At 31.8% G+C, this 18,666-nt stretch overlaps 1 protein-coding gene across 1 annotated transcript; it reads left to right on the forward strand.

Moving 5' to 3' along the window:
* Nucleotides 1-13,316: 13,316 nt before the first annotated feature.
* LOC149795022 (uncharacterized) lies at nucleotides 13,317-14,191 on the forward strand. Its single transcript, XM_089964024.1, has one exon. The coding sequence runs from the start codon at nucleotides 13,402-13,404 to the stop codon at nucleotides 14,170-14,172; it is 771 nt and encodes a 256-aa protein (XP_089820150.1). The 5' UTR covers nucleotides 13,317-13,401; the 3' UTR covers nucleotides 14,173-14,191.
* The last annotated feature ends 4,475 nt before the right edge of the window (nucleotides 14,192-18,666 follow it).

The raw sequence follows: 18,666 nt of genomic DNA on the forward strand, positions 1-18,666 counted from the left end.
TGTATATTTGGTTGTTTTTTTCTTCTTCCTCCCGAGTGTAGATCGTATATTTGGGGTTTGTCCGTGTTAGCGACGTTGTGTGGATAGTATATTTGAGAATTGTATGCGTTCGGGTACGTTTTTATGGAAAGTATATTTGGGGTTTGTATGCGTTCGCGTACGTTTGTGTGGATAGTATATTTGGGGTTTGTATGCGTTCGCTTACGTTTGTATGGATAACATATTTTGGGGTTTGTGTGCGTTTGCGTACGTTTGTGTAGATATTATATTTGGGGTTTGTATGCGTTCGCGTTCGTTTATGTGGATAGTTTATTTGGGGTTTGTATTATCTCCCTTCTGTGTTGATAGTATATTTGGGGTTTGTTTTTTCCTCTTCCCTCTGTGTGTGTGTGTGTGTGTGTGTGTTCGCGTACGTTGTGTAGATCGTATATTTGGTGTTTTTTTTTCTTCTTCCTCACGAGTGCGGGTAGTATATTTGGTGTTTGTATGCGTTAACGACGTTGTGTGGATAGTATATTTGGGGTTTTTATGCGTTAGCGACGTTGTGTGGATAGTATTTTTGGGGTTTGTACGCGTTAGCGACGTTGTGTGGATAGTATATTTGGTTTATTTATGCGTTAGCGACGTTGTGTGGATAGTGTATTTGGGGTTTGTATGCGTTCGCGTACGTTTGTATGGATAGTATGTTTGGTTTTGTTTTTTTCCTCTTTCCTCTGTGTGTGTGTGTGTGTGTGTGTGCGTGCGTATGTCTGCGCACGTACGTTGTGTGTGTGTGTGTATTGGTCTCTGTTTGTTCCTATAAAACTCACTTTATCCCTGTCAAATACACTCTACCTACCTACAGTCAGGTCAGCCACTTGCAACACTGTTGCCATTTATCCCCTAGTGTTCAGTACAGTGACGTCACTGACGCTGGAAAGTTTGAGACTATAAATATGGACTTGGGGATTTCCACAGGTTATAGCTATACATATGTATTAGAGTTCATAAACAGGAACGTCATCAAGCTGAGGCTATATAAAGAGAGTGGGAATTTACAAAGGAATAACCCACAAGTTGTAGTATAAATAGATAGTGAGATTTCATAGGAAGTTCAGCTGGTTATAGCTATAAATAGATACATGGGTGTTTATCCACGATATAATATTAAGGATATATTAACATAAAACCAAAGGCCCTTTTCAGAGCCATTCATAGGTCTCGAAAAGATCTTGACTTTCATTGCCTACTCCTTTTTATTTTTTATTTTTAAAAAGAATAGAGACCCATCCCTATTTGAATTTTCGTATGTTCCCATTTCATAGACCCATCAGGTCGGGACCGTATCAAAGTAGGGTCCCGACCCTGTTCCATTTTCCCTTGTCACTCAACAGTCCCAAACTCTATTCCACATGTTCAATTTCCCTTGGCGCTCAACAGTCCCACGATTTATTCCCCATGTTAAATTCACCTTGTCGCCAGGGTACAAACTTTTTTCTCTAATGTTAAATTTTCCATTGTCGCCAGGGTACAACCCCCCCTATTTTAACATTAAAGTCCCATTGTCGCTAAAGGATCCCCATTAACTACTTGTATATGTGTATGTGTTTCATAGTTTTGCCTACTGTTTGAATACTACCGTTTCTCTTTCAAGGCATATATGTTAATTTTGTTGACTGCATGTTTGCATTAATTTGATTGTAATGTCGTCATGATGCTGGAATTATGGCTTTTGGATGTTACTGCAACCCATGTAAGCGTTAGAAAGAACATGGAAATAACTCTATTCAAGACAGCGCGTAGTTATTACCGTTTAACTGCATAATGACTTCCGAGTAACAGTAATTATCCACATTTGAGAGAGAGAGAGAGAGAGAGAGAGAGAGAGAGAGAGAGAGAGTAATGCTTTAACAATTGTATACAAATAACATATTAATCAACGTATTCCATAATCAACACCTGGTAATACATGTTTCGTTTAATTTGATATGGTATGAAAATAATTATAATTATTTTCTGATCTGAGTGATTTCCCTTTGACTCTGGAATGACAATTCAGTGAAGGTAATTTGTTATTGTATCGATGTATGAGAGAGAGAGAGAGAGAGAGAGAGATAGAGAGATAGAGATGTCACGGACATTTTGTACAAAGAATGGATGTTGAATATCAGGTATGTATGTATGTATGTATGTATGTATGAGGTTCTTTAAGTTTCCAATAAACAAAGTTTGCTCTCTGAACTGGTGGTTTAATTTATATCCTATTGATATTTGTGTAAGTAACGTTTGTATTAAAGGAACGTGAATGCCAGATACATGTTAATTTTATGTATTTTTGAATTTTGATTTAAACATAATGTTTACTGGAAGTAATAGCAGATTCTTCGAAAGACCACTGAGCCATTTGAATTCTGAATAATACATTTGAGCTTTCAACTCTTCTTTTCGTTTTATTGCTTATAATGAAATGATCAATTTGTATATTATTTAGACAGAACATGCGAGCCGGATGCTAATTTTATGTTCTTGTATTCTTCTATTAATTGTCATGTAATGTCATTAAGATTTGGATTTTATGCATTTATGAATATTACTACCATCCCTAGAATACTTAGAAAGAATATATAACACAACTCTGTTCAACACAGCTTTAAGTTATGTCCCTTGGTTTGTTAAATGACAATCGCAGAACAGTACATATTTATAGTATCGACATTTGAGAGAGAGAGAGAGAGAGAGAGAGAGAGAGAGATTTTATAAATGTATTACTAATAATAGATGTTCAACTGTATGTATGTTTGTGTGTATGTATGTGTTTGATCGTTTGCCTACAGTTTAAATACTACCGTTTCTCTTTCAAGGCATAGATGTTAATTTTGTTGACTGCATGTTTTGTAATAATTTGATTGTAATATCATCATGATGCTGGGCTTATGACTTTTGGATGTTACTGCATCCACTGTAAGCGTTAGTAAGAAAATGGGAATAACTCTATTGAAGACCGCGCGTAGTTATTTCCGTTTGACTGCATAATGCCTACCGTGTAACAATATTCTGTCCACATGAGAGAGAGAGAGAGAGAGAGAGAGAGAGAGAGAGAGAGAGAGAGAGAGAGAGAGTTTAATAATTGTATGTCAATAGCATATGATAAGCACCATAATCCATAATGAACACCTGCGAATGTATTTTTCGTTTCCTTAAATATTGCATAACAATAAGTATAATAATTGCCTGATTTTGGGTTATTTCCCTTTGATTGTGGAAAACACCGTGATAGTAATTTGTTTTGGTATTGATATATATATATATATATATATATATATATATATATATATATATATATATATATATATATATATATATATATATATATATTATGCAACTAATAGTTCTTAAGCACCATAATTAATACATTGTAATCTATTTTACATTGTCAAATCTGGAATATGTAAATATTCATAACGGTAGTATATATTTTGCATTTTTGAAATGTAACAACATAAAAAGTTAAATGTTAAGGGAAAGGCGTAAAGTGTCACAGAAAGAAACGAATCATGTATATTAATATGAATATACCCTATGTATGTATGTGTGTTGTTGTTGTTGCTGTTGTTGTAGGGTTTAACGCCATTTTTCAGCACACAATAGGATATACATGGCGGTCAGTAGTAATGGTGGAGGAAGAACCCGGGAAACCCCCGGAAAGAACCACCGACCCACGAGAAGCTATTGGCAAGTTTTCTCACATACCCACATTGGATGAATCCGAGACTCGAACCTACGCAGACAGAGGTGAGATGGCAGTGATCCGTAACGGAGAGCGCTTTAGACCACTCGGCCACTCGTGGCCCCGTATGTATGTATGTATGTATGTATGTATGTATGTTCTTTCATTTTCCAATCAACAAATTTTTGCTGTCTCAACAGTTTGTTTTTTATGCTATTTATTAATGTTTTGTATTAATGCGATCTAAATTCCAGTTATATAATAATATTAAGGAATGTTGAATTTTGCTTTAGTTTGGATGTTTCCTGAAGTTAATCTCAGTTGCTTCAGAAGATCATACGGCCACTTTCTATTTCTAATCATAAATTACTTCCTTCACGATTTATTCTCGCTTTATTACCTTTAAAGAATTAATCAGTTTGGTTGGTATTTGCACAAAAAATGCAAGCCGGATGCTAATTTTGTTTCTCGCATTTTGGTGTTAATTCCCATGGAATGTCATGAAGATGTGGGTTTTATGTTTTTGAATATTACTAAAATCCATATTATCGCTCGAAAGAACCTTTAACATAAGTATTTTCAAGCCAGCATTAACTTTCTTCCATTGTTCTATTGAATGACAGTCGTTTCACAGCAAGAGAGAGAGAGAGAGAGAGGGAGTGTTGCTTTAATAATTTTTTACCAGTAGCTGATATTTAGCGTCATCATCAACGCCTGGAAATGTTGTTTTCGTTTCTCTACATATATAAATACAGTATGCAAACATTTACAAAAATTTCCTGGTTTTGGATTATTTTCTTTCGACTGTATGTATGTATGTATGTATGTATGTATGTATGTATGTATGCATGCTTGTATGTATGTATGTATGTTTCAATGTATGTATGAATGTGTGTATGTATGTATAGATGAATGTATGCTTGCATGTATGTATATATGTAGTTTTAAATAGCACCGTTTCCCTTTCAAGCTTTAAATCGAGTGAGTTCACTTTGACTGTGCAATGACAACCCGGGAACATATGAGAGAGAGAGAGAGAGAGAGAGAGATGCAAGGACGTACGTATGTAAGGAAGATTTTCTGGATGTATTTTCTTTATTTTCCAATCAAGAAATTTTCTTGTCTGACTGGTCGCTTTATTTCCATCCTTTTAATATGTTTGTCATTAATGTTTTATATTACAGCGACCTGGATGCCAGTTAGATGTGAAATTAAAAATTTTTTGCGTTTTGCTTTAGTCTTGATAGTAGCGTATATCAAACATGGATATGGAGTATGTATATATTAATAATGGTACTATTTCTTTGGCGGTTTTGAAGTGCAAGGATATGAAACGGTAATGTTTAATGGAAATCCATGAAGAATCACATGAAGAAAAGAATCCTGTATATTTATATGAATACACTGTATGTATGTATGTTAGCATGCATGTATGTATGTATGTATGTATGTACGTATGTTTGAATGTATGTTTTATTTACAGTGTATTCATATAAATTTACACTTCGAATTCATAAATTACAACTTTCAAGATGTCTTCTTTTTTATTTTAACTTGCTAATCTATTTGTTAGTTATTTCGACAAAAAATGCGTGCCGGAAGCTAATTTTAATTTTGATATTTTTTTTATTCATTCTCATTCAATGTAATTAAGATGCGGGTTTTATGTATTTGTGAACATTACTGAAATCACTCTAATCGTTAAAATTAACATTTTACAACTCATTTCAGCCAATTTTAACTTGTTTTTCTTGATCTGTGGAATGGCAACTATGTAACAGTACATTGTCATTGTATCCACATTTGTGTGTGTGTGTGTGTGTGTGTGTGTGAGAGAGAGAGAGAGAGAGAGAGAGAGAGAGAGAGAATGGTCTTTGTTTATAATTGTATATTAATAATGAATTTTAAACATCATACATTTATGCATGTGTTTCATATTTTTAGCTACATTTTAAATAATACCTTTTCTCTTTCATGGGACAGATAAGAATTGTTTGCTTCCATGTTTTGTACTTATTTGATTGTAATTCATTATGATGTTGGGTTTATGTATTGTTGAATGTTACTGCAACTACAGTAATCGTTAGGTAACAGAAAGGAATAACTCTGCTCCAGCTATCTTGTAGTTATTTCCCTTTGACTGTACAATGACTACTCGGGAGGAGTAATGTGGATGTTGACACGAGAGAGAGAGAGAGAGAGAGAGAGAGAGAGAGAGAGAGAGAGAGAGAGCTATTTTGATGGTATCGAGAGTGAGAGATTCTATGCAAATAATACATTTTATGGAACATAATCGACAGATGCAATGTATTTTGCATTTCTATATACAGTATGGGGGTATGAAACTATTTATAATGTTATTTTATATCGAAAGATATTACAAATTCAGGACTTGAAATGGTATCAGATATGAAATGGTCATGGAGCCACTTTGAATTTCTGATCATAAATTGCTACTTTGAAGATTGCTTCTGTTTTGCTAATTTTTAATGTATTAATCAATTTGTCTTTTTATTTTAGACAAAAAAATGTCAGCCGGTTGCTAATTTTATTTTTGTATTAATTCTCATATAATGTCATTAAGATGTTGGTTTTATGTATTTGTGAACATTACTGAAAGCCCTATAATAGTGAGAGAGAACGGGGTATGTTTTTTAGAAGTTTGAACATCATTAATGTATGTACATGTATGTATTTCGTATTTTCAACTTCATTTTAAATACTACCTTTTCTCTTTCATGGCATATAAATTAATTTTTTTGCCGGCATGTTTTGTATTTACGTCATTGCAATATCATATTGTTGTTGGGTTTATATATTTTTGAATGTTACTGCAACCCCTGTAATCGTTATAAAGAACTTGGGATTAACTTTGTTCATGCCACATATATGGTATTATATATATATATATATATATATATATATATATATATATATATATATATATATATATATATATATATATATAAGCTTTTGTAATTTTATCCCAATAACAGATTTTAAGCACCATGTTCAACACGTGATAACGTATGTTTCATTTCTTTAATTGTAGCATGAAAATATTTGTACTGATTTTCTGGTTTGGAGTCATTTCCCTTCGACTGCGGAATGACAACTCCGTAATAGTATATTTGCATGGTATCGATATTTGTGAGTGAGAGATTGTATGCAAATAATAGATCTTATGGAACACGAACGACACATGACAATGTAGTTTTCGTTTTTTTGTATGGAGTACGAAACTATTATATTCGGCGGTATTAAAAGGTAAGGACTTGAAATGGTAAAGTTCAGAGGATAACCATGAAGAATCACAAGAAAATGAAATCATATGAATACATTGTATGCATGTATGTATGTATGTATGTATGTATGTATGTATGTATGAAAGTATGTTCTTTAATTTTCCAATCAAGAAATTCTGCTGGTTGAACTTGTCCTTTTATTTCCATGATTTATATTTTTAAAATTAATGTTTTACTGAAATTCCACTAATCGTGAGACAGAACATTTGACAACTTTGTGCAGGCCAGCTTTAATTTATTTTCCTTGGTCTGTCGAATGACAATTCCGTAACAGTAAATTATTAATGGTATCCATTTTGAGAGAGAGAGAGAGAGAGAGAGAGAGAGAGAGAATACATTGGAGTGAGTAGAAATTTGAATTTTGAATTGTTTGATGGGAATGAATTTTGCACTTCACTCGAAGGGATGTGAAACCATTATTGATGGTATTTAGTATATTATCAACACTATGCTGTTTGTTAAAAGAGAAAAAACCTGAAGTGTTATATGACAAAGTTGAAGAACAGAAGCAGGCAAAATTAAAAATGAAAGAGATAAAAGATCAATTATGACGTTGATAAAACAATGAGTTAAGCGTCAGGTGAAGTGGGGAAATAATGAACTAAATTAAACATACTGATGGTGGTAAAGAGTATAGCAATTGTAGCTGTTAATAAAGCATTGAATGATCATAAAACATGATTGTTGTATCATAATGCAAACTAAATTGACTATCTAGAAATGTATTTCTTTGTGAGTTTTGGTATACAATTAAAATTTTGATACAAGAAGGTAACCAGATGCTAACTGTATATTTGATCTAGTTGCATGATCAAAATTAAACGGCTTTGTATTCTCCAGTTTATTATATACTATTTATATATTATGTAGCTCCCCGATAAGCATTTATTGTTACAATAAATTTGTTTATATTCAGTTTTGTAAATTTACATATCTAATCTCTCGATGATTTAAAATTTATATTGGCTTATAATAGTAAAGAATACAAGCAATGTTCATTTAGTAACTACAGTTAATTAATATCTATCAAATAGAGTAAAATGGAATAACTATACATATCGATGGAAATAACATTAAGTAATATATTATTAAGTCATCGAACAGAAAAGAAGAACACAATTAGGAAAAACTAAAGAAGAATTAATAATAACATAGAACAAAAAGTGACAATAGAAGAAGAATAATTTCAAAATGAAGTACTCTAGGATCCTTTAACATTGAGGGAAAGAATTGATTCTTTAGAATAATGTTAGGATAAGACACAGAGTAATTGAAAACTCAGTTAAAACATCTTGAAATCCCTGGAAATATATGTTGTTTTATTGTCGCTATAAACAATGATTGATATTCTTTAATTCTAACTTAAACATAGATATTAACGTTATAATTGTGCAATGAAGATAAACGATCACATTTAAAAGTTTTTAAAATGTAATGATGAGATTGTATCAAAACATTATAGTTAGTGCGTATGTATTTAGGTATAATCTGTTACGTTTGCTATTGTGCTGAGTTGCCGTGCTTTACAGATCTTGGTAGTCGTCAAGATTGCCACATAATTTAATTTGAAATGTTTCGTAACATCTTTTGCATTTAAAACCTTGGCGCTCATTCCTGAATAACGTTTTCAACTGGTGCAGCTCAGTTTCATAAAATTGTTCAAATGAACCTGTATATTGGCAAGGATCAATATATTTTCAAAAACCTTTATAAGCTGTAAATTTCCTAGAATGGTTTGTTGTTTCTTTTGAAGTTATTGTCCGTCTGATTTTTTACAAAGTAGTTTAGTGACTGGACAATGCACATATAACTATCTCAACATCTTATTGTTGATTTTATGAAGCCTCGTCGCTGCCATCTTTTGAATCTGCAATGCATACAAATCCTTACTAAACGAGATATAATTTGAATCATTATTTGGTCTTATTGATACATCTTCATCTGGATCATTTTCACCAAAGCTTTGATATTGAGATTAATCTCATACATACATAAATTGCGCATAAATAGCGGAATATGTTATCCTTATTATGATTTAAATTACACAGTTGATGTGTATGTAGGACCTTTATATTTTCCATTTAAGTGACGATGATCTCTTAGTTCGTTGCTCACTTCGTTATTCCGAGAGACGAAGTTTTATTTCCCACATATATGACATATTAGTGGAGTTGTAATAGTTTTTATATTTATTAGTGAATATCATTTCATTTATTTGACGTAAAATATTAGTAACATTTAAATATATCCTGTCCTGTAAAAACTATTAGTTTATACACCTTGTGAGTTGATTTAAGTCAAAAGGGCAATCCCACAGGCATGTATTCTGCGCTGTTCATTGTGCATGACGTTTTAGACGAGACGAACATCAGAACTAATTCATTAGGTCTGCTTCACTAACACAATTAGTGCTTGGCATTGGTTATAAAATAATTTTATAGTCAAAATAAATAACAAGGATTATTTGGCTGAGTTTAAAATCTTTTACTTTTAATAAAAGAACCTCCTTTTGGCATTACATCTATTGTATTCGATACTTATTTGAATAATCTTTTGTATTCTTGTAATTTTTATTTAGAATTAAAGAAGAAAGATTTCTCTTGAGATACTATTAATCGTGACAAATCCTTTTTTTTTACAAGGATAACATAAAACATTATTATTGACTCTTTCAAAAATATGATTAAAATACTTTCATGTATTTCCATATTTATTCAAGGATATATTAAATTCATGTTTCCAAATTCAAATGTTTTAATTAAACTTATATTTAGCTATTTTTGTGGTCTGCTTGGATTTTCTCTAAGTGGATTTATAAATGATTCATGTGCAAAAAGATAAAATGTATTGTCATTAGTTTTGCACACAATAACATGATTTCATGTTTGATCCATTCCGGCAAATATATATATGACTTTCTTCTTTTGTCTGAAATGTATCAATATGTAAAACTAAGATAATTTATCTCTTTGAAAATCAATGCTTATGTATACTTGTTTTCTGATCACATTTTGTATTAAGAATAGCAAAGAGATTTTTAACTTTACTTTCTATATCCGTTTTGGTCATGACTTTGTTGTGCTAGTGTTATATGATAACAATGTAAATAATGATGATAGGGTACTCCATAGTCTTCTATTTCCTTTCTTACAAGTTGAATAGCTAAATGTAGCTGGAATTTTCCTGACCTAAATGCCCAATTGTTCGACCTATTATTTTCGTAAGTATGTTTGAACGTAAAAGAAATATGAGTAAACATTCTGTTTACTTTTCATTTCCATCATTAAATCTATATTTGTTGAATGTGTCTCTTACAAAACGAGTCTTACAGAATATATGTGATAGTCTGTGTCTTTGTTTGCTTTACAATTATTGTTTTTCTACTTTATTCAACAGGTGAATAACAGAAGGCTGTAATTTCCTTCTGCCAGATTTTAGTATTTGTGCATGAAGAAAATTATATGCCTTTTAGGAAGTATCATTTGCTGCAATGTAATTTATTTTAAAATAATTAGTTTGCTTTTAAGGCTTTTTCAAGCAAAAATAAAACAGTTTAAATTTACTTTTTATAATTGAACATTCAATATCTGTGTATTACTCGTGTATATTGATTGATTTGGTTTGGATGAATACTCTGACTTTCTTATCTTCCTCAGTATAATAATATCTACAAATTCTTATTATCGTGTGTACTGAGTAATTTCCTTTCATCAATCAATTTAATTTCATAAGTTACATTTATTTTAATTAGCTGAACTTTTTAGTTGTATAAAACCACCACAATGTTTTCGATTTCAGGTCTAATTCGTTGACACATTTTTTCAAGATTCCAACTAAATGAATGATTCCTATAAACTTTGCCACATTACCAGCACATATTTTGTGTCTTTTCTTTCATTTTCGTTTTGAAATTTTCAGTCTTGAAGACATCATCGAGAAAACTTCATGAAAATATTACATTAGCATTCCCCTTTCTTAAAACTACTTCATTTATAGAAACATTTCTTATTTTTCTTTGAGATCCTGATTTTTCACCTGTTTCATATGTGGGAGTCCCACATTCAAAAGTTGTCAGATAGATCCTGAAGTTTATCCATACTTTAAATCTATGTTCTTCTTGCGCGACATGTCTGTAGACCGATTGTGTGAGTTATTGAATCCACGAGTAATAGTTCGTAATATATTTCCAATTTCCATTTTTTTTTGAGTAATTTCTTTTCACTTTCTAGTCTTACGTGTTCGATTCAATTGTTTTACTACAGAAGCTTTTTGCCTGGGCATGTGGGAAAAGCTCAATATTTTCTCTTTTCCAGTAATCTTTTGACGTTTTGGTTCATTACAAACTCATTTCCTTCTTCGAACGATATTTGTGGCGATTATTTCTTTCGAAATACGGTACTCAGTGGATTTATAATTGAAAATATTGCATAACGAAAATATATTGTCACTGTTTCATATATTGCCACGGTGTCATCTCTCTTTATTGATCTTTTCTTAACTCGGGAGCATTTTGGAAATATATTTTTCACAATACTTAGTTTCTATATGATTTTAATTTAACTGTTTCTGCCTGTAACTAGTCACCTTGTGTGACTAAGATAAACCCATAATTGCATTGGCCCATTCTTAAAGAAATTCGAGTGTTAGTGCCAAAATATTTTAAATACTGTGTGACTGTATCTTTCTGACGTATATAGGTTTTATTAATATTACTCTAAAACTGAATTATTAATCACGAGGTTGTCACATAGATCCGAATATTTACACCTTTTGCATCAATGACTTGTTTACGAGAGCGAGCACCCAGTGATTACGAAAAGAGCCATGAATTCCCGGTTATATAAACATGTTATTTCAATCTAAACTAAAAAATCCACTTATTCGAGATTGCATGACTGTGAATATTAATAGGTATACATTGTTTTATTCGAACATAGTACTTACAGCTTAAAATGTATACATCTATTAGGATAGTTAATATCTTGAACACTGGGTTGTACAACTTGCATGGCTTCTTATCTAAATGATGGTGCAAAACGTGAAAGAATTTTGTAATATACATATATCATTTTTATTGTAAGGAAGGACAGTACGAAATCAATAAGCCGCTAGGACTGCTTCTCTCTTTATATTATTAATAAAACGTTATTTATATAAGCTTGCAAATATTATAATGAAAGAGGTTTCTATCATGAAAGTTGACGACTACTAAGCCATGAATTACAATCCTAAAAAATTAACGAATGCATTTTTGAAGGTTGGCGAGGCAGGATTTAGTTTCATACAATTGAGGACCACTAAGTTAGATGTCTTTATTGTAAATGTGGTGATCATTCAGCTGGAAGTTATCACACAATGGTGCGACCAGTGACTTACGTGGCTTATTGTATTGTGCAACTTCCTACACGACAATTTCTTTTTAATGCGAAAATAATTGTAAGATGGTTAAAATTAGGCGAAGTTGAAGTTGCGTTTCCTATATTACTCAAACCATTTTGATTTACAATACCTACATATATTAATCTTGAACTTAATCTATGTATTACGAAACACAGAGAGACAGATTTAATCAGAAACTTTTTTATCAAGGAAAAATCATAAATAATTCATATTATGATTCTCATTATTCTATTTCATTGTTATCTTTAAAGTAATGACATAATTAAATAACAGTTACAAATGTATAAAATTGAATTTCTAATATATATACTTTATTATAAAATTCTCAAACAGAAAATTAATGTTGCTTATCACTATTTTTACATATGGTTATTGGAGTTATTGCATATCGTCCATCAGTTCAGATGTTTGTATTGTGTCATGTGCAAACAACGATGTGAGACAAAATAAGTACGTCGATATAATTGTCATACCTATAATTATGAGTACTTCATCAATTAGTTGATATATTATGCACTGACAAAGAGACTATATTGCCATAACTCCATATGTGTTACCAAACACAGGACTTAATGTGGTACTAACATTACATTCAGCATAGGCATAGAGACGAGAAAATTTGATATGCAGTTGGCACGGAACAAGACACAAAAAGGAACTTAAAAAGCGAGACAATCGGCAAACGTTAAACTGTATTGTACAAACACCATGTCGAGTTTGAAGCGTGAAGGTTTGCTCTGTAGTACTAAAATAATAATTGTATTTATGTATTTATTTGTATTTTGGTACCTATTGTTCTCATTGAATGTCCTGGAAAACGTTACTACAGTAGAAATCCCCGACGTAGCAACACTCGACCTGGACGGTTTCCTTCCATTAGGCATTGATGCTGTAGACGATTATCTCTCCCAAAACTTCCCTCCAAAGATTCCTCGTATTATTCATCAAACATGGAGAGATAGAGCAGTCCCTAGTAATGTTGTAGCATGGATGAAAAGTTGGTTCATTTACCATCCAATGTGGACATACGCATATTGGACAGACGAAACCGCACGCTGCCTAGTCAAGGACAGATATCCAAACTTACTACACATCTATGACTCATATCTAGAAAACATTCGTCGCGCTGATGCCATGCGATACATCATACTCTTTGAATTTGGCGGGGTGTACGCAGATATGGACTTGGAAAGTTTGCGGTCCCTAGACGTCATAATCGGGAAATACTCGTGTATTCTAGCACAGGAGCCATATGAACACCCAATTATGGATGGGAATTTTAAGCATTTAGTTATCAATGCCTTTATCGCTTGTGCCAAAAATCATCCCTTTATGAAACTAGTCATCGACCAACTTGCATATTTTAATCACTTTTGGAACGTTCTTGACAGCACTGGGCCGCACTTTTTAACCTTGGCTTATAACACTTATCATGCACAGCAAAATGTGAATATAACCGATATGGACGACGTTTATCTTGCACCTGCTGAATATTTCTTTCCGACGATTGATCCAGCAAAGTTTTCTTACATGATCGAACTTTGCAAACAATTCCACAATTTGAACGAACTAAGGCAGCAAGCTTGTGTGTCGCTGAAAACACTGGGACTTCAACGAGAGCCTTATATTTTCTCATTTACGATCCATCATTGGATCCACACATATTTTGGAAATGGCTTTAGCTTTGCTGAAACACATGATATTTTGGAGATAATTCCTAGTGTTAAAACGTATGATTGCATAGAAGGAATACATATTTAACGATACGTTTTCCTGATGTGATGATTTAAAGACTTGCATATTTTTCTAGAACTGTGTATTTGATACTTTATCATAGGGTTTCATTTGTTTCAAGCTTTTATAGGTTATATATTCTATTTAAATTATTTGTTTGAAGGGCGGCACATATTACTAATATGAAATCTTCCGTGATTTCGTCTTGTATATAAAGTTAACATGGAACAAAACGTTTAAAATAAATGTTTTTAAAAAAGTATTTATTGGTTAGGCTATGGATCTTGCCGTTTTGCAATTACTTTGATTTAACAGGTTTTCATACATCACCAATATTGAACTAAGTGCTATGATTTTACAATTTTTCACGTATCCACAATATGGAACTAAGGGCTTTGATTTGTGCTTTTTCATGTAATTCCAATGATGAGCAAAGTGCGTTTAATTGACAATTTTTACATATTTCCCTTTGATTTTTACAGGTTTGGCATAGATCGCCATTACTGAACTCAGTGCAAAATAAATTATAATTATTATTAATATTATGTAGAAGGGCCAATAAAACATGTTTGCTTAATGTGTTGAGAAAAGTTTAAAAGCGATGGTGATTATAGCCCAATGTTTTCTCGGTTATCATTTAATGCCCATACCGAAATTTCATTGCTTGTGCACCAATTTGACTCTATATTTAGCAATTTAGGTTTGAATCGCAAACAGCAAATATTATTGTTCTCAATTTTAAAATGAGTCAAAGAGATCTCCGAATCATAAATATTTATCAGATGTTTCTTTGTAGGGGAATATATAAATTTAATTTACGTCTCAAATATTTTATTATTTATGACCTTTGTCTAAATATATGTCTGAAACAATCCCGAAATTATTGAGACCGTGCCCTTAGGTTATCCATTTTAAATTGTTAACATATCGATTCTATTTAGCTGTTTAATTTTTCTTTCAATAACAATAATCTGTGTGAAGTTTTCAAGCAGTTATGTTTTGTCTTGTTCACGACAGTGGCAGTGAATAAACAACATGTGGAAAACGTCTGTGTGTCATCCTTTAACATCTAGAATCATATTTTCAAATTTGCGATTCACATACTGATAACCTAATATTGTACATAGGTACATTGGTACAGTTAATGGATGAAATGCACTTTATTGTGTTCCCAGGTAGAAAAAATGAGATGTTATGATCTTGCTTAGGACTTATATTGTATATAGCAGGTGATGGGAAGAGGTGGCATGCAACTTGATGAAGACATTAAGTTAAACACAAATACGGTAAAAGGATATCATATACTTGCTAAGGGTATTACATCGTAGATAGATGAAATAAATGGTAATCACTTGCGGATGACTGTATAATATACACAGGTAGATGAAATGTATCACATGTGCATGTGGAGGACGCTATGCTAAACACAGGTGGATGAAAAGAACGGCACGAATTTGCCATGGACTTTATACTTTAAACAGGTAGAGGAAAGGATTGAGATGCGACTACAGTTGACTTTCTGTTGCACACTGATACAGGGAAGAATTGCCATACACCGGGTGGAAGAAAGTAATGGCATGCACCTTCCGAGGAAAATGTCATTTTTTTACATCTATTTATGTTCAAATAGGTGACACTATTTTTTAAAAGACACTGTTTAAATTAGCATATTAACCGCCTATAAATGTGGGAGTGTTTTCTGTCTCAGTAAGTACAGAAATATACACCTTTTACTTGCTTTTCCGCAAGGTTGCAAGTGTTTATACATTTATATCAGAGTAATTTAACTAAAATATGTCTTCTGTGTCTTCTTTTTATATAGATATTTTCATGAAACATTAACCGATAAATTTTTATATATATATATATATATATATATATATATATATATATATATATATATATATATATATATAGCGTGATTTAAAAGAATATATTTTAAGATAATAGCACGAATATAAATAAATTGCGACAAATGTAAGGCTAAACATCAAGGCACTAATTTTGATGCCATTTTTGTTTGAGTTAAAGGTGATTCTGTGACGATTTCATTTCAAGAATAGCCTTAGTTGATATTAATTATTTTTTAGTTTCTCTCTGATTCAAATCGTTTTTGTTTGATGAGCACAGACACTTTAATGGATAATTTTGGCTGGACTGAAAGGAGAAGAGATATATATCTTTATATGAATAGGTTCCATAGAGAGCACTGATAATGTATTTTTCATTTCTTTAAATACAGCCTGAAAGTAGTTATAATGATTACCTAGTTTTGTGTTATTTCCCTTTGACTGTGGAATGACAGCATCGCAACAGTAAATTGTTATGGTATTGATATGTGTGTGCGTATGTGTGTGTGAGAGAGATATTTGATAATTATTATACTAATAATAAATGTTAAACAGTTAAACAGCGTGTATGTATGTATGTATGTATGTATGTATGTATGTAGTTCATGATTCTGCCCAACTTGTAACGCTATTTTGTTTCAAAGAATATTTATTAATTTATTTGCTTGCATGTTTTGTAAAAATTTGAATATAATGTTATGTTTTTTTAAAAAAAAAAACAAATCATTTTACTCGAACATAAGTTGTCAGGATTTTACATGTACCCCTACACCATCACTTGACCAGGTGGATGGGCCATTACATAAAACATTATTTTCCATTCATTGCTTTACATATGTTCCCTTACTTAGACACAGCACACACACAAACCCCTACAATCACAAATAGTATGCACAAAGACTCACTCATTAAAAAAGCACAAGATGTTTTACAATGTCTGTTGTTTTGCTTGAAATGAATGTAACGAAATCTAAGAAATCAAACCAAAAGATGACAAACGAATCCACTTTTTCTTAAACGCATCACTTCTTTTATTCACTTGGCGACATATTTTCCCAGCCTTTTGTATGATGAAATACAATGTTTATAATAGGTATGATTTGGGACTTTTGCATCGCAACGTGATCTGTATAGAAGATATTTAGCAAGCAAAATTTATGAAGTTGATTAGATCATTAAAGTTCTTATTTTCTATAACGACATCTTTTCGTATAATTTAAAAGATTGGATCGAATGTGTGGATCCAGACCTCGAACAATTTCAATGATGTTCAGTAAATGAACAGTCACGAAATAAGTGCTCAATTTGTTCAATTCCCTACTTACAGAAGGCGCGTTTGTCATTATCACTTAAATTAATCTTATTCAAAAACTAGTTTGTGTCCACATGTCTATCTAAAACCTAAAATTAAAGCTAATCAATTTTGTATCCATTGTACAAAGTTTAGCCAAAACAAAAGAGAAGGTCCCATTGCACACCCTAGCTGCCTGGACCAAGTTTCTTATTTATCGGTTGGCATTTGTGTCCAGGTTCTTATCAGATCGTTAAATATAAACGCATTCTTTGCTCTTTTCCTACAGGGGCACGTTTTGTGAGTATGACTTGAAAACTATTTCCACTATTCCAAAATCTTTTAATTTTATTTTTTAACTTCATTGATATATTTGAGATAAACGTGAATTACTTATAAAATTTTTTATTAGTTTATGTTGTTTTTTTATTTCATCGCACTTTAATATAGATTTTTGCATCAGAATGGTGTTTAATATATTCAATACCGTTTTATCCCACCTTGTCTATGATGTAAATTTGTATAAAGTTAAACAATTAAACTATCTTCAGACAATTATTCCTGAACAGTGAATGATTTATTTTTCCATTGTGATAAAATATAAATAACATCACGCCAAAATATATATTTTTAATTGCTTTAGACATTTCTTTCAATTTGGTGTTTTCTAATTATAATAACATTATGATTTGAAAATTTCCAAAATGTTTGTTCAGAATCCAGTTTTTCTTCACATCCAATGTTCTTTCAGTATATGGCACCTAATCTAAGAAAGTTTTATAAAAATACTCAAATGAATGTTAGTGAATCATATTTAATCCCCCTTCCTTGAAAGAAAGCTATATGAGTTTCTCGTTTTACTTTCTGTTTTGCCACCCTAAATGAACTTTCTACATTGTGTAGAGGATTTTGTAGAACAGCAACAATTTGACAAAATCAAGGATTTTAGCAATGAATTTGTGCAATAAGGGACACATTTATTCTGCTCCACCAGCCAAGCAATTTCTTTACCTCTTCAACCTGGACATAAAATGCAGTTCAACCACATTCTCGAAGTCAAAGAGTAATATACTCCCAGTAATTTAAATTTGGACATTGACCAGTTAATATCAATCTCGGGCTATATTTTTCATTAGAATGTTTTTCCCAGTACGAATAGCTTTGATTGTACTGCAGACCTGATGCAGAAGCAACGTTGTTTAAAATTGTATGATTGTCTTCCTGAACAAACGAGAATAGTCTAATAATAAAACAAAATCATCATCAGCGTTCTGATCCAATTGAATCTCTATTGCGTTATAGAATATATCTGTAATATATGTTTATTTTCAGTTCTGTTGCAAGACGTTTAATTCCTATATAAATACGTCGGATGCTCAA

Source organism: Sinohyriopsis cumingii, chromosome 7 (assembly GCF_028554795.1).
Source record: "Sinohyriopsis cumingii isolate HCF-2022 chromosome 7, ASM2855479v2, whole genome shotgun sequence".
Classification (NCBI taxonomy): domain Eukaryota; kingdom Metazoa; phylum Mollusca; class Bivalvia; order Unionida; family Unionidae; genus Sinohyriopsis; species Sinohyriopsis cumingii.